Source organism: Oculina patagonica, chromosome 2 (genome assembly GCF_052425735.1).
Source record: "Oculina patagonica isolate OP01 chromosome 2, crgOcupat, whole genome shotgun sequence".
In the NCBI taxonomy this organism is placed as follows: domain Eukaryota; kingdom Metazoa; phylum Cnidaria; class Anthozoa; order Scleractinia; family Oculinidae; genus Oculina; species Oculina patagonica.
Genome location: NC_135759.1, coordinates 18,844,346 through 18,862,306, shown reverse-complemented (window position 1 = coordinate 18,862,306; position 17,961 = coordinate 18,844,346). Strand labels below are relative to the sequence as shown.

At 39.4% G+C, this 17,961-nt stretch overlaps 1 protein-coding gene across 4 annotated transcripts in view; it reads right to left on the bottom strand.

Moving 5' to 3' along the window:
- The window catches only part of LOC144643374 (myoferlin-like), a 74,098-nt gene that overhangs the window by 15,649 nt on the left and 40,488 nt on the right, over positions 1 to 17,961 (bottom strand). For all 4 annotated transcript variants that reach the window (XM_078502584.1, XM_078502586.1, XM_078502585.1 and 1 more), the window contains 7 exons: positions 17,050 to 17,235; positions 15,535 to 15,583; positions 5,213 to 5,290; positions 3,146 to 3,327; positions 2,095 to 2,244; positions 1,499 to 1,597; positions 467 to 628 (listed from right to left, as the gene is read on the bottom strand). In XM_078502584.1, coding sequence (XP_078358710.1) covers positions 467 to 628; positions 1,499 to 1,597; positions 2,095 to 2,244; positions 3,146 to 3,327; positions 5,213 to 5,290; positions 15,535 to 15,583; positions 17,050 to 17,235 — 906 coding nt within the window. The remainder of the gene's footprint in view (positions 1 to 466; positions 629 to 1,498; positions 1,598 to 2,094; positions 2,245 to 3,145; positions 3,328 to 5,212; positions 5,291 to 15,534; positions 15,584 to 17,049; positions 17,236 to 17,961) is intronic.

Below are 17,961 nucleotides of genomic sequence, written 5' to 3'. Positions count from 1 at the left end.
TCTTAGGAAATGTTATAGGACAATCTGTTTGTTCTTTCAAAAAGCTGCCGTTCGCATGTGCAGACCTATGATCGCAGAGAAACTGTGCATGAAAGGGACAATTGATTAGCGTACTTGACTAATTTAGCCGCTTCGCAACTTGTTTCAAAAAGAGAACGTGAACACGGTACCAACGATCATGCATTAGCACGCGTGAGCTTTTCTTCGATTCCACAACGACTGAGATGCCATACTGATGACGTAACACTACTGAGATCCTTGCCGTCCCTCTGATTGGCTACTACTTGCACGAGGAAATCGTAAGAAACAACCATTCAGAGGCACTACACGAATTTCTGTCACGTTACATCACCCGTATAGAATGTTTTAGCTCGAATCTCGCGAGATCACACGAGCGCGTGACGAGAAACGTATCTCTTTTGATGAAGGACACAACATTACGAAACTTGACACACAAAAAACTCACCACATCAAAGAAGAAAAGTGGCTGATCAAAGTTAGGATTCTTCTGTGTGTTCTTGATGACTGTTGAATGAACAACATGTCCACCACATTCAAACTCAATGCTCGGTGAAGCTACACTGGCCAGTTGATATCTCTTCATGTTCCTCACACCCCAGCACAGCACCTACAATGTGACAGCAATACACAGTAGACTTAACAACAAGACGACTACCACAACAACAAGATCAACTTAACTTTGTTGCTACTTAGAGGAGGAAATAAAGTAAAAACAAAACAAACGTGGAAAACAGAGAGTTTGTAGAGGTCATCTGAAAATAACCCTAAGGGTAAGATGATAAAGTGAGACATGACACTACATTGCAGATTAAAATTTAACACGAAAAGGTCGCTTGCAGCAATGGTTGGAAAGAATATACCGTAAAATTCCGGTTATAAGCCCTGGGCTTATACAACTCCATAAGGGTTTTTGGGTGGGCTTATAAGTGGAGGGGCTTATATCCGAGAGGGCTTATAAGCGGAATAAAAAAAACGTTCCGAAACGGGTCACGGGAGTGTTGATCGAAATACGTTTTTTTTTTAAACGCATAACAAAGCAACATTTAGCCCTGTTCAGTACTGTCATCTGGCAAAGGGGGGCTTATATCCGGGAGGACTTATAATCGATGTGTTTTTTGTTTCCAGGTAGATGGGCCTATAACCGGGAGGGCTAATAAGCGGGGGGGGGGGGGGGGGCTTATAACCGGAATTTTACGGTATTGTAGTAGATGCCATAATTTGTGTAGGAAACTTGTTCTTCTTAGCCATCAAGTACTTGACATAATAGTTGGTTGCTTGTTAAAGACAGTGTTCAATATTTGCGCTACTCCTAGACCAATCAAATCAAATCTCAATTACCTTTATTTAGACACGGTGAGGATTAAAGCTGGCCTTTTTCAGCTCGTTATTTAATAGAAAAGATGAATCCTTCAGTTCGAGTAAAAAAACCCTTGTCGGTTTTAAATTGTCCGAAAAACACCCGTTAGTGGTTGCCTACCTCTATAGCTGTACGCTGCATAACTGGTCTGATTCCATTGGGTACAAGAAACAGGCTTCCCTTCATCGGTGGAGCAAAAGGTAAATCTGCACCTTCATCCTAAGACAAAGAGTTCAGAGGACATTTGCACAAGCGTAAACAACCTTTACTTCTCTTACAAATGTCGCTAACAGTATCACCGTTCCTTTCAAGAGTAAAGATCTAAACAAAAACGATAAACCAATCTTCAAACTAAAAGAGTATGAAATATTCGTCTGAAGCAGAATAGGGGGAATTAACCCTCTTTTTTGTGATTGTTTTAGCCTTTTCAAGGAAAGGGCAGGGAATTTCAAGCAGAATAGGGGGAACTAACCTTTCTTTTTTGTGATTGTTATAGCCTTTTCAAGGAAAGGGCAGGGAAACTCGTTTTTTCGTTCGGCTTGAGCAATGTTGTCTCAGAAGCCAAAATATTTTTATGACAGGGTTATCACACCAAAAGAATTGGAATTAAAACATTTAACCCAAGTTTCGCTAAGAAAAAAACAGCTTTATTTTATACATGATTTGTGTTTAAAACTGCTGGAGTTGAAAAAAATAGTAGAAATAGTTGTACACACCAAAAAGAGTTCAAAAGCCGCAAGAATCTCGCCAGCCTCCTCTCCAGCTCGTGTGACGTCATACCATAACAGTCTCGGTGATGGTGGCTCTTGTCCATTCAGTTTGACCAGCGGAGTAACCACACAACGGCCCATGAACTCGTCTTTACCCTTCAAGGTTAACAGAATTAGTTCAAGTGTTCAAGACGAAACTGTTTAGACATACAGCGCATTCAGGTTGAGCGTTTAACTATCTCAGTTGTCGCGTTCGTTGTCACGGTTGACTGATTGCGTTGCGAAGCAAAATGACAGACGTTGCTAGTTGGAATGACAGCGTTCTTTCTGGGAAAAAGCACGTTGTCAATCGTCCAGCGACTATTGCTAAAAGTTATTCTTCTTGCAGAATAGTAGGAGTTTTCCATCTTGTTTTCAACCACCATAATGAGATCCAAGACACGAACACCTCCTTTATTCATAAAAATGGCAGCCAAAACAGTGAAGAAATAGCGGGGGATTTTATACCACGCAAACAAAGATGATCTTATGAAAAGCAGAAACAAGGTAGTTCACAAGTGCTATTTTCGATATTTTGACCGGTCAGAAACGACACGTGAGCGAGCTAAAATCTGTTTTGCCGGGCAACATGACCAGCAACTGTCCGAGTATTAGTTTGAGCCCTGTTGGATCGTCACACAACATTGAACAGGGATCGTCACACAACATTGAACTCTTTTAGAGCTTTTGAAATTCCATGACTTTCCATGACCTTTTCCATGACTTTTCAGAGTTTTCCATGACCTAAATTTGACCACTTTTCTTAGAAATTTTCAAAAATTATCTCGATTTCAGGTATGTTTTTACCCTTTTTCTATCAAAAAATAACCTGCCTAATTGCCTCTATGGGGGAAAAAATTCAAATAAGGCAAAAAAAGAAAGAACGAAAGCCTATTTTTGTACAATCAATACCATTGTTCATGACCATCCATGACCCACACTTAAATTCCATGACTTTCCAGGCCTGGAAAATGAATTTTTAAAGTTGAGTTGACGGTCGAGAAGGATACTAACTTACCACTGCATCTTGATCAAACAGCTCAATGATAACCTCTGGAGGGTGCCTAGCAACTTTCTCAACACTGCCATAAATCTGAACATTCTCAAAGATCAGGGTCTGATCCCAGGTAGGACAGATTGTTCTTGTCAGGATTTCCGTTACTTGACTTTGAGTTCCAAACGCCACACGTGCGTAAGGGTCTGAAAAATATACCACAATTGTAACAATTTCTAAACAATTTCTAGCAGAAAATATTGGTCACCTAGAGCTGTGGGGAACAGAATACATTATGTCCCTGATAACTTTCCTCGTAGAGTATTTACTGCCACTTGCGCTATCTTGAGAGGGATGTGTTAATGTATTAAAAAAACTGGATTCTCTCCAGAAGAGAGAAGCCAAAGCCATGTTTTAAAGAAAGTACGAGCCATAGGCCTGTAACTTCTACAATTCCAAGTTTTCCAATATATTACAGTATATTTAAAAAAAAAAAAAAAAAACAAAAATAAAAAAATCAGAGTAGCCTCAGTATAATACCCTATGATAGTTTTATACTTAATTTTTCAATTACATCACAGCTTCGAGGTGACAATTACTAGTGGAAATTTTAATCGAAATTTAATCAAAAGTGAATTAACTTTAAACTTCTGAATGTACGCAGAATATCATAATACGAGCTAAGTCTACACAAAGAATAAACAAAGATGGCACAGCCAATCAAAACATTAGGGATCCCACACTTGTCCACGGTTAGCCGTAGTGTCTAAACCAATCAGATCGCGTGTAGTGTCCAATCTGTATTATGAACTAAAACGGTAAAACCATTTCTCAAACTCGTTAAATTCATCAAATTAAAACAAAGGAAATCATAACCGTGGAAGAGGTTTGGATACCCGGCCTTAATAAAAAGATTTCTACGATTTTATTTCTTCGTTTACTCCGTAGTTTTTGTTTCGATTGAGAAGATATATTAAACACTCGAGATAGTGTTTTATCGGCTATCCAAACATTTCAAATTTCATCAAAAATACTCCGTTGAAGAGTGACTGACTGGCTTCAGGAAAACCTCTCGATAACAGGCGAATTCACTTTATTGAATACAACAGCATTGGGCCTGAGGCCGGACCCTCATTCAAAATATGCGCTTCAATTAAACTATGTTTTGCTGCTAGCGCGCTATCACATATGGAAAGCCAAATTTGAGGAAACCACACCAAATTTCGCACCTTTTCTACGTCTTGTAAAATCAAGATATGTATTAGAGACAAAAGCGGGTGACACAAAAAAATGGATTCCTTTTGCAGAATGTTTATAAAGAGTTTATCTCCTGTCCCCCTGACTAAAGGACTGTTATCTTTTTAGCAAAGCTGTAAACGCTCTTGTATTCATACATAGAAACTATTTCCCCTCCCCCTGACTGACTAACTCATTGTAATTTTTCTAATGTATTTAAACCATTGTAATAAGGATTACCTACTTTTAATTCTTGCTGTATTTTACGTGCTTTAGTGTTTGTACTGTATGCGTTATTTGTTTCTTTTTTGTGTTTGCAAGCGATCAATAAAAAAATATATAAAAAAATAAAAAAAAAATACTCCGTTGCTCGTTGTATTTTTAACTCTCTTCTCGACCGCGATTCATCGAAACGTCATTTCTTTTCGCTGATTTTTATTCTAAATTGTATAACGAGGCCTCCGTTATTAGAATCACTTCTCGGTGTTTGAATTTCCCGATAAAACACTGTTTCTTGATAAAGAGTCCGTAGATGTCAAAAGAAAAATCAAGGAAGCCATCCATATCAGACGTCAACGCCCTACGCTGAACAGAGACGGGGGCTATGATCTTCCCGCCATTTTTGACCACCAATTGCCACGTGATTAAACAATTTGCATTCGCGTGACAACGTGAGCTCACTTTACTCGCTGATGAAGACTGTGCGATACAGTCAAAAGCTTCCCATACACATTTTTCAGAGCTTGGGACAAGAATTATTCTCCGTTTTTTTTTTACCACCAAGGTCAAGATGAACGTACGTAGTCACTGTCTCTCGTGTTTGATGGATTACTTCAAACTGTGTATGGTTATTACCTGAGAAGCCATCTGCATCAGATGCCAGCAGATCACGTGCTTGGTAGATGTACGCCCTCAGCTGGTACTTGTGCGGCTCTGCAAAATGACAACTGAGTTACCTACATACCCCGGGGGGGGGGGGGGGAGACTTCCATGTGAAAGGGACAGGGATGCTCGTCGGAAATTTTAATCAAAGGCTCTATGAGCAAAGTCGTGAATGTGGTATATTATAAACTGATAGCCCAGAATTAGCCAAAATAAATTTTAAATGTCTGCTGACAAACAACATTTTTTGTAATTGTCTATGAAATCTGTTAACATATGTCACAGTTGAGTCATGTTTAAAATTCTAGCTGGTAAGTGATAAATAACCCCATATTCTAACTGAAAACTAACCATCCAGTAGTCCATCGAGGCCTTCTAGCTAAGCAGCTAAGAAGTGAAGATTATTTCAGAGCTTAAAATAATTAATGCTGAGAGAGACACGTATAGTGGTAACAAGATATGAGGTACCTTAAGATGCTGCGAAGCTGGTAATGGAAAGAAGATAGGGATTTTTTTCCACCAAACTGTTTCACATTTGCTAAAGGGTTCTTTAATTAATAACCAGGTAGCTCAGCCATTTTATACAGGACAGTGGTATTATTCGACATACATTTTTCTCTGTTAAAGAATGGCAGACACTGTGACAGAAGGCAAATAATTAAAAGAAACTAACAGATGCCTCATACATGTGACTTCTAAGAATTGAAATTGGCAGGAAACAGTAAAGCCAACATAATTTATTATCAATTTAGAGGCGTGATACATGTAACAAATGAAAACTGCTGCTTATTTCCTTTTCTGGTATCTTTACTTGCAACCAAAAAGTTTACTTTACCCCTTTACATGCCACGAAAATCATCAATGCATTTTAATCAGCCTTATTAATTCATTTTTAAATAATCTCTATACATTGCCAGCCATCCTGCAAAGATTTGGTGGCCATGTTGGATTAAAGGATCTGAACCTTAAAGCTTGTTTATCTTTTACTCTTTGTTTTCAGCAGTCAATAACAATAACTCCAAATATTTTATTTTTCAAGCTGTACAGTCTGCTAAAAGTCAATTTATAGAGAGCAGTATTCACTGTTTGTGAAAAATATATGAGAGTAAATTTGAAATAAAATTCTTTTTCTGATCATGTGTTTCATACAACGTTACGGCAGGAGGATGTTCATTCCAGCCCACACCTCTTGACAGCCTAGCCCCATGCAGAGTTCAGTGATGTGTTGTATTGCAGGATATTGTTTTGGCGAATCTATAAATTAATTCAAAATTCTATGTGCCTTGTTAAAATAAATCTGTAGGACAACACGTACAACAAACCATCTAAGTGTAAGCAATTTGTTATTTATCAGCATGGCATGCAACCAGGTTCCTTTTTGGCTGAGATAAGGGGGGGGGGGGGGAGGCATAGGACATGTACAGAAATCGACCTTAAGGTTACTATTGTTATATTAGTGGCTATTACATTTTAGCGCTTTTAGTGAGTTGGGCGAAAATCGCTTAATTTAGTACTTGCTAAAATTTGTCTTGGTCAAATTTCAAGTACCCCGGTACCTCCCCGGTACCCCCTTCCCACCCTAATGGAACACAAAAATGGATACTGGTAACTTTGTTCTTTTAGGCAATGCAATTTATATTCATTCAATGTCAAGATATGGTAGTCTTTTTCTTTTACTGAACATTTATTTTCGTCTTAGCCATATATTCATCACCAGCCAGTAAAAGCTGGTTTACACGATATATTTACTATTTTTTGAAGTTTTTGGAAAATCCCTATATAGTCGCTAAATCTTGCTCAGAAAAAATCGTTAAAATTAATAGCTGCTAACAATAGTACTCTCTCAGTATTTCTTTGAATGTCTACCCCATAGCACTCAGTGGATGTTGACAAAGCAAAAAATTACCTGAGTGCAATGATACACCCCTGGAGAACTACAATTACCACAGTTGAACTAATATGTCCCTTTTTTGACAGACCATGTGTATGAAGAAAAAATAATTGTAAGGGTTTGATGCATAATACTGTGTTTACAAATGTAGTTTTGCCTTCAAAAGCAGAGCAAATTTATCATTCACATAACATGATAAGGCTTGCTACCTAATGAGCTACGAATGCCAGAGGAAATTTTGATTTAAGTTTAAGTCATGAGATAGATGTACTTGGGAACTTCGTTAACGAGAGTGTGACAACGAATATAAAATATTACGAGATACAAAAACTTGACGAACGTGCAAATGAATGATCGACCGAAAGACAAAGCAAGCCAACTATAGATATCTCTAATTGTTTCCAAACGCATCAGTTTAATCTTGCTGAGTGAGACTAATTTGTAGCGGAAAATACTGCCTTATTTAGGGTGATTTATTACTTACCCACTATTTGATTGCATTTCAATGGAAGATAATTTCATATCCGCGGACTTTCAAAATAAGCTATTGTTCGGCGTGCAAGTTTCTTGCTTCCTTGCATTGGCCATCCTTTCCATTGCATTGTGTGTAAATGTGGATTCGAGCACTGGCCTCACTAGAAAAATTCCTTCCAGAAAGGAAAAAATATTCGTATTCTCCTGATGTACATCCACAAGTTTGCATTACAACTCGGGAAACCAGCCCTTGTACACGTTCATCCGCCATTTTGAACTTAATTTAAACTTAATATAAAATTGCCAGGTTACCAAGGGAGTTACACAAATTTAATTGAATTTCTCCAGCAAACCGCTATAAGTCGTTCTTTGCATTCACGACTTAAAAAGGACCCTTAAGAGGCGATGTCACTACGGGCGGTCCACTGGATTTCGGACTCCAGAATAGTTTTCCTTCATATATTTACCACAGGTACTACCATCTATCCTTACTACTAAAATACAGTTAAAATGATCAGAGAGTTTGTTTTTCTCGACTTTGGAGGATTTATCAATTACTAGTGTCAATAAGCGATGAAACGGCCATTTTCCATGTGTCGCAATACAGGATTTCAAACGTTCGTTAAAAATACTTCGCGCTTATAAAAGCCCCAAAATTTGTACAAATTCAGTTAATTTTTATCAGGTCTTACTGCTAATATATCATTTAGCAAACTTCTAGCTCAAAATCGGAAGCGAACCACAATATTTATTGAACACCTTTAGTTATTTATGCGAACATCTCAAAAATATGTTCCGAAATCTTGCCGTAATTTTCACTTGTGGCACCTAGACGAGGCCTAAATTGCCATTCTTCTTTTAGACTAAGAGTTATTCTTTCGATTTATGTAATAAAAATTGTGGCACAACGCGGCTTTGAGGAAAAAAATTCAAACGAATTCTTGGTATTTTCACCTATGAAGTATTGCCTGACAGACTTCACATTCCTTTACCGAGCCGTGTTCATGACACTTCATGTCAAGTTTCTCGATAGTTTTCGCCTCAATATAGGGAAATCGTCCAAAAGTTCCAGAAATGGAAACAAAGTTTTCCTCCTTTTAGTTAATTGGCACCAAATATTTTGTTTCCTGACATTTCAAATATATAATAATGATCAGGCTCGTTACATGATTTGCCACTCACCTTGTTGACCTTGTTCTTGTTGATGAAAAGTACGAGAATTCAATCGCGAAACTTTTGTGGTTGTCGTACGCAATCAAAAGTATGGTACTCAGTTACTTCATTGGTAGTAATGCTGTGGCAACTCTGTCTTAAAAAAGAGCCAATGACGAAAAGATACGAAGACTTACGAACGTAATGGTAATACATTCGCTGACATTTGTGATCTTTTGAACATGACTCGGGTTGCGTTACCTTCCGTGGTGGTTGTAGTGGGTAGGGTGGGAAGGTGGGGGGGGGGGGGGGGGGAGAGAATTACTTCAGAAAATTTTGACGCAGCTCTACTTCAACGAACTGTAATTTAGATATGCCAATATAACTTCAAGGAACGCCATCAAAAGATCATACCCTATCAAAAGATCCGGCACCCAAAAAATCATAATTAGCTAGTACGTAGCCCATTTGGGTACCGTACCATAACTGCGTTATTGCGTCATTGAAACCGGCGGATCGGAACGCACCTTACCTAGGCTAACTTGAGCCGGAGTTCAAGCAGTTTTCTAAACAGAATATCCATCCTTTAGTAACAACAACATAGCTTTTTTACAACAGCCATTAGGGAAATAAAAAAACCTGTTATATTAGAAATTACATATGCTGGGATGTGTTAAAATGCCCAAGTAACAGTGCTGTAACCAACAAACAGTGACCACAGATAAGGCATCCACAGCGAACACACGCAATGATACGTCATTTCAAGCTTTTAATAATGCTGTTCACACTTAAAAATTAAAACACGAGTAGTACTTATGTTTCTAATTGCTCTATCAAACTTAATGCTATTAGCATAACCCAGCTGCCGTCTATTGGCAAACGTGCGATCTGACTGGTTACACAGATGCCTTCTATCGATCGTTAGCATAACCACACTGATCACCTACTATTGGTAATCGCGCAATCTGATTGGCTACACAGGTGCCTACTATTGATCCGTAGAAGGTTATCGGAGCACGCGCTTAGTCTTCGCTGAATTTTATCAATCAAAACATTCAATAAATCAACTCTAGCTATATTTTGTGTTTAATAGATCGGTCAGTGGGTTATGCTAACACAATTAGACGGCTCGCTCTCGGTTAACGTTTCTACCGGCTTTTGATAGTTGGCGAGGGGCGAAGCCGGTAGAAACCTCGAGCTTGCCGTCTAATTGTTAATTAGCAAGACCAAGCTGCCGTCCCGTCTATTGGCAAAACGCGCGATCTGATTGGCTACACAGGTGCCTTCTATTTAACAATTAGACGCCGAGCTCGAGGTTTCTATCGTCAAAGTTGTTTTAGCATAACCTACTGAACGATCTATTATTCTCAGAAAATCGCCAGAATTGATTAATCGAAGGTTTTAACCGATCAGTAGCAAAACCCAGCTACAGTTTATTGGCAAAACGCACGATTTGATTGGTTACACAGGTGCCGTCTATCGTTCGTTAGCATAACCACACTGACCTACTATTGGTAATCGCGCAATCTGATTGGCTACACAGGTGCCTACTATTGATCCGTAGAAGGCTCTCGGAGCGCGCGCTTAGTCTTCGCTGAATTTTATCAATCAAAACATTCAATAAATCAACTCTAGCTATATTTTGTGTTTAATAGATCGGTCAGTGGGTTATGCTAACACAATTAGACGGCTCGCTCTCGGTTTCTACCGGCTTTTGATAGTTGGCTCGGGGCTTCGCCCCTCGCCAACTATCAGCCGGTAGAAACCTCGAGCTTGCCGTCTAATTGTTAATTAGCCGGCTGTTGGTGCGCGCGCTCAGTTTTTTTTTTTTTTTTGCGGAATTTTATCAACAAAACATTCAAATAATCAACTCTAGCTATCTTTTGTGTTTAATAGATCGACAGCTGGGCTATGCTAAAACAATTAGACGGCTAGCCCTCGGTTTCTACCGGCTTGATAGCCGGTAGAAACCTCGAGCTTGCCGTCTAATTGTTAAATAAACGGCACATGTGTAGCCAATCAGATTGCGCGATTGCCAAAAGACGGTCTGTGTTGTTATGCTAACGATCGTTAGACTGCTCTTTGTGCGCGCGCTCAGAGCTCAACAAAAAATTAAAATAATCAACTCTAGCTATATTTAATGTTTAATCGATCAGCCACTGGGTTATGCTAAAACAATTAGACGGCTTGCTCTTGGTTTCTACCGGCTTTTGATAGTTAACTCGGGGCTTCGCCCCTCGCCAACTATCAGCCGGTAGAAACCTCGAGTTTGCCGTCTAATTGTTAATTAGGAATCTGATTCAGTTCACTATTTTGACAAGATTTTCAGTGTTAGCGCTTCCCTTAGCCTTCAGACGCACAATCTAGCGGGGAGATGAATGTCGCTTCCCATTGAGGTTTTTTCATAATTTTGATGTAAAGATTTATTACGGGTACTAAACCTATTCTACCCATCACGAAATTGTGTATGCTATGCAGCAAGGCAGGTAGTCTTTTGTGAGCAAAATATAAGTATCGATTAGTAGGTTTGGCATTCCATTGCTACTGCCTTGTGCCTGTATCTTGGCAACATTGGCAGTCTTGTATAACTTCTTTAAGAGACAAACTAACTCTGCTTTTCGATGTTTGGAGCGAAATGAGACTTCAAAATGGCTGAGCATCTTTTTTAACATTGGCCGTTTTTATACTAGAGACGCGTTACCCGTCCAGACGAGCTTCGGCAGAAATTTTGTTGCTCGTCTAGTTATGCGTCTCTAGTATAAAGACGGGCACAAGACGCGTTACGTGACTAGACGAGCTTCCTTTCGTTATCCGTCTTTCAAGACGCATTTCGAAAAGTACCTCGTCTAGACGGGTAACGCGTAGTGTGCCCGTCTTTAATATACTAGAGACGCATAACTAGACGAGCAACAAAATTTTTGCCGAGGCTCGTCTAGACGGGTAACGGTCAAATTGCGATGTTAAACGACTCAATTTTTCCCCCTTTGTAATAATCACAGATAGATATCATAGTCATCAAAACATACAGGATATTTGAGGCCGAGTTTGTCATCGATTTCACACATCCAACTGCAGCGGTCTGATACCGTAATGGTTCGATTTAGCGCCCGGGGCGCTTATTTACTTTTGGCACCTCAAGAGAGGGCGCTTAATCGAGACAGGGCGCTTATTTAATTTTTTGAGAAACAACCAAAAGTTCAAAACAAAACTTTAATAAATATTAAAATAACTAACAAAAACACAAACTGTAAAAGTAAAAAATTGTTGAAAGGTTAGTTACTTTTAAAAGAATTGTTCATTTTAGCAGTAAATATATACATGTACGGTACGGTGAATGTTGATGAGTTTATCTATTCGACGTCGGTGACTTTAGTAGAGGCAGTTATCCACAATAAGAACGCTTATTACAATAGAGGCGCTTATAAGAATGGGGGCGCTTATTATAATGGGGGGGGGGGGGGCGCTTATTGGAATAGGGGCGCTTATTGACAAAAATACATCGAAAGGGGGCGCTTATTGGAAGGAGGGCACTAAATCGAATCATTACGGTACCCTAAAAAGGCTTCGAGGTTTTCATTCTCATCCTTGTACTCCTGTACATTCTCCTATGTACTCCTGTACACTCTTCATGACTCTTCTGTTTTGAACAGCCGCTCGTTCTTTCCGTCCCGTGCGTTGCGCATGCTTAATGCTACTTGGTCGGAGTCAGCCTTACTAGTCTTACTACCCGTTTTTCTCCCAGATCAATTTTTGCGGTGAGGTACATCTTTACCTGTTCTGGGAAGCGAACGCCACCGGTTCTTGGTTTTCTCAGAGCTCATCCTACTCGCGGTGGGGAGTAAGGCCCCTGGTCTGAATCTGTTAGAGTAGTAGGTTGGTTGAGAGCTGTGCTACATCCATGTGCGTCTACAGAAGAACTTCTCTGCCAAGTTCCTTCGTATCCGTACGTACGTATGGTACAGAGGGGGAAAATTGATTGAGCCCCACCCCGATCGTTAGTATAACCAAACAGACCGTCTTTTGATCGGTAGACGGCTCTCGGAGCAAACGCTTAGTTTTTGCTTAATTTTATCAATCAAAACCTTCAATAAATCAATTCTAGCGATATCCTGAGTTAAATAGATCGGTCAGTGGGTTATGCTAAATCTATCGACTTAGATAGTTGGCTTGGGGGCTTCGCCCCTCGCCAACTATCAGCCGATAGAAACCTCGAGCTCGGCGTCTAATTGTTAAATAGAAGGCATCTGTGTAACCAGTCAGATCGCACGTTTGCCAATAGACGGCAGCTTGGTTATGCTAATGGCATTAAGTTTGATATAGCAATTAGAAACATAAGTACTACTCGTGTTTTAATTTTTAAGCGTGAACAGCATTATTAAAAGCTTGAAATGACGTATCATTGCGTGTGTTTGCTGTGGATGCCTAATCTGTGGCAACCGTTCATTAAAACAGACACAGGATGTGTTTACAGCACTGTTACTTGGGCATCTTTACATATCCCAGCATATGTAATTTCTAAAAAAGTTCGGGTTGTAGCCAGGCATGTTAAACATTTTGTAAAAAAAAAAAAAAAAAAAAAAAAAAAAAAGCAAATTAAGAAGTTGACACTGGCTAAAAATATTGTTTTGGACGTTTCGGCCACTACTGTTGCCTTCTTCAGCAAGATAAAAATGCAAATGTTCAACAGCGTCCTGTTAAAATATGTAACGAATCGTGTGTGATAAAAACTAAATGAACTTTCCGAGTGCGACAAAAGTCTCTAGAGCATTCTTAATGAGTCTATAAATTCTTAATGCTATTGTAAACGTTTGGTAGCGCTATGTGTTCGTTTATAGCGTTCCTATCTCGCACAGAATGCCAAGCTTCAAGAATTCAACAATTTCGACGCTCTCCAAATCTATTTGATGGTCGTTAAGCATATGGTGTTTTGCCAACAAAGAGTTTTTATCCAATGTTGCGATGGCTTTTGCGTGTGTAATTTCCAATATAACGGGTTTTTTATTTTCCTAATGGCTGTTGTAAAAAAGCTATATTGTTGTTACTAAACGATGGATATTGAAAACTGCTTGAACTCCGGCTCAAGTTAGCCTAGGTAAGGTGCGTTCCGCCGGTTTCAATGACGCAATAACGCAGTGATGATACAGTACCCAAATCGGCTACGTACTAGCCGATTATGATTTTTTGGATGCCGGATCTTTTGATAGGGTATGATCTTTTGGTGGCGTTCCTTGAAGTTATATTGGCATATCTAAATTACAGTGCGTTGGAGTAGAGCGGCGTCAAAATTTTCTAGTGTAATTCCCCCCCCCCCCCCCTTCCCACCCCACCCACTACCACCACGACGGAAGGTAACGCAACCCGAGTCATGTACAAAAGATCACTAATGTCAGCGAATGTGTCTACATTCGTAAGTCTTCGTATCTTTTCGTCATTGGCTCTTTTTTAAGACAGAGTTGCCACAGCATTACTACCAATGAAGTAACTGAGTACCATACTTTTGATTGCGTACGACAACCACAAAAGTTTCGCGATTGAATTCTCGTACTTTTCATCAACAAGAACAAGGTCAACAAGGTGAGTGGCAAATCATGTAACGAGCCTGATCATTATTATATATTTGAAATGTCAGGAAACAAAATATTTGGTGCCAACTAACCAAAAGGAGGAAAACTTTGTTTCCATTTCTGGAACTTTTGGACGATTTCCCTATATTGAGGCGAAAACTATCGAGAAACTTGACATGAAGTGTCATGAACACGGCTCGGTAAAGGAATGTGAAGTCTGTCACGCAATACTTCATAGGTGAAAATACCAAGAATTCGTTTGAATTTTTTTCCTCAAAGCCGCGTTGTGCCACAATTTTTATTACATAAATCGAAAGAATAACTCTTAGTCTAAAAGAAGAATGGCAATTTAGGCCTCGTCTAGGTGCCACAAGTGAAAATTACGGCAAGATTTCGGAACATATTTTTGAGATGTTCGCATAAATAACTAAAGGTGTTCAATAAATATTGTGGTTCGCTTCCGATTTTGAGCTAGAAGTTTGCTAAATGATATATTAGCAGTAAGACCTGATAAAAATTAACTGAATTTGTACAAATTTTGGGGCTTTTATAAGCGCGAAGTATTTTTAACGAACGTTTGAAATCCTGTATTGCGACACATGGAAAATGGCTGTTTCATCGCTTATTGACACTAGTAATTGATAAATCCTCCAAAGTCGAGGAAAACAAACTCTCTGATCATTTCAACTGTATTTTAGTAGTAAGGATAGATGGTAGTACCTGTGGTAAATATATGAAGGAAAACTATTCTGGAGTCCGAAATCCAGTGGACCGCCCGTAGTGACATCGCCTCTTAAAAGAGACCAATCTGGGCATGGCTGAAGCTTTTCCTGACCCCTAAAAGATACCAAAAAACTAAGAATAGAATTTATATTTGTATATTTCTTCGTATGGAGCCCTAAACGCGACCTTGACGGCTTAAATTATTCGCGTTTTGCCCGGAACACCTTAAGTGAGACCAAAAATCCGTAATTTACACCCCTAAGCGAGACGACGAGAATCCCCGTCACTTTCATATGGGAGTTCTCCCCGGGACTACATAATGCGAAATAATCCCCTGACAAAAAACGATTTTGCTTGCACTTAGACATCGTTCAACCCTAAGTCCCACAAGATAAATGTTGTTTTCCAACTGAACAATTAATTCTATGAAGATTGTGTATCTGCACATTAAACAATTCCAAGCAGTCACATACCTCCGGCGATTTACTTACTTTCAAATGTTATAAACATTCTGGGTGCATTCATCATCGTCTCTTGTTCCTTGGCCATTTAAAAATAAATCAAAATTACGTTTAGTACGATAAAATACAGTGCAGTCGAACCTCAACTAAAGGCCTGGCAAAACAGAACGATGTTGCCAACTTGACTTTGAAGGCATTGAACACCCGGCTGCTTACGGGCGAGTTTGTATTTAGTGCATGTGAATCAACCGAAGCAAGCCTCGCGATGGGATATTTACGTGTGTGGTTGTAAGTGGCGTCCTCCTAAAAGGAGGCTTCACAAAGTGGTTTGAAAGACGGACCTCAATTGAGTGTCCCCTATCAGTAAAAACAGAGAAATATGTTTCCAGAAACATTTGTCAGTAGCACGCGCATGTTTCCCCGATGTTTCCCAATTTTGTCATACAAGAAGCATTGTTTCCAGCGTCGATTTATGTCTCCAAGAAGCAAAGTTTGCTTGTGCTTCACGGCAGAACAGTCCGTGTTTCCGCGCGGCATGGAAACATGGCAAAACATAACTGTTCTGAAATTAGTGGAAGGCAACCTAACCCATAAAAAACATTATCTTCGAACATCTAAAAGAAGATACAACCTTAATTTGTGGATAGAAATCAAGCTACGGCTATAAACATCGATTTTTTTTTTTGAAGACTCACGGAAACAATTTGAAAGCGTTTGCCACAATTTTAAATTGCAATCCGTTTCCATGAGCGCCATCCGCAGCCAATAATGCTAGTTAACAGTTTCAGTGCTCTAATATAGCAATTTTTAATAAAAATGAGAGAAGCACCAATCGCAAAAAGGCTACCCTGCCTTGCAGCACATTGAAAGGAACTGTCATCTTGGAGTCAACGAAATTTATGTCAGACATGGATGATTTCTTAAAGGAATGCTTAATAAGATACAGAAGTAGACAGTAGACGGCCATTTTGAGGGATCCAGATTTAAAAATTTCAGGATGAAAGAGTGGCCGATTTTTTTTAAGAAGAGGGCTGAGCTAACGCTATCCCTGGGCGGAAATACTTAAAGAAGTTGTTAAAATAAACTGTCCAAATGACATTTGGCTGTTCAAAAATCTGGTAAAATCCGTGACAGACCCTTTAACGAATATCATTTACTGATAGGGGACACTCAATTGAAGTCCGTCTTTCAAACCACTTTGTGAAGCCTCCTTTTAGGAGGACGCCACTTATAACCACACACGTAAATATCCCATCGCGAGGCTTGCTTCGGTTGATTCACATGCACTAAATACAAACTCGCCCGTAAGCAGCCGGGTGTTCAATGCCTTCAAAGTCAAGTTGGCAACATCGTTATTCAGCAGACTGTTCTTGTTTATGCTAAATCTTAACTTCTTAGAAAGCTGCATTATTCACTGCTTTAACATTACTAGCTACATTGCCTGCCTGCCTGCGATGCACGTAGTGAGAAGACCACCTGGTAAAAGCAAGTGAATACTGTGTAATGTCATGGTCGTCTTTAAAAGCTAAATTTATAAATTCTTACATCATCATCATCTTTGCTTCCGACATCAATATGGAAGACCGCGGGAGCACTGGGATCCTCTTGCACCATCTTCCTGTGCCAACGTCTTCTCCGCACCAGGTCCATTTTGCGCTCCTTGGCATGGAACTTCATGCTGAAGACTGGGGAGTACTCCCAGCCTTCCGCGGCAAGCTGTTCTGCACGGATCTGTATTGAGAACAAACAAGAAAACAAGTGATTAAAGGAGCAATGTCACGGTATATTAAGTCATTTTTCTGATTTCTTTCAAAAAGACCATATTCGTATTCTCGGTATTGGACTGGAACTAGCTTGCAATGGAATTTCATGCGGGAGAATATCATTAAAAACAGCTTCATGTCATTTGCATTTGAAAAGATTACCCGTATAAGCCTCCATTGCATGCTAGTTCCAGTCCAATACCGAGAATACGAATAAGGTCTATTGGAGGAAACCTTAAATAATAGTTTTCTGACATAGAAAAACAACAAAGGGGTAATAAAAAGGCGAAAAAACCAATAATGGTTCGATGAATATTAAGACAATTTTGAACGACAAATTTGAAAAACTTTACCATTTTTTTAAAATGTGTTGTCCGTGATGACGTGCTACTTAAAGTTGCAGTGCAGCACTCACGAGGCCAGATATATGATGTACATCAGAAGACATGATCCAACCAACACACCAATTAATTAAAAAGAGGTTCTTACAAATGTTTCGTTGATCCTTCATAGGGGAGGGGGAATACGTTTACTCACATATCAAACAACTCCCATTGCAATGTTGCCCTTTACCACTAACTTAACTTACTACGGGGATAACACTTAACAATCCAGTCGGTGACAAATCTCTGTCTTTCAAATCCTCAAGACAGAATTTGGAAAACCTCGGAGCAAGGCGAAAACCGACAACAAA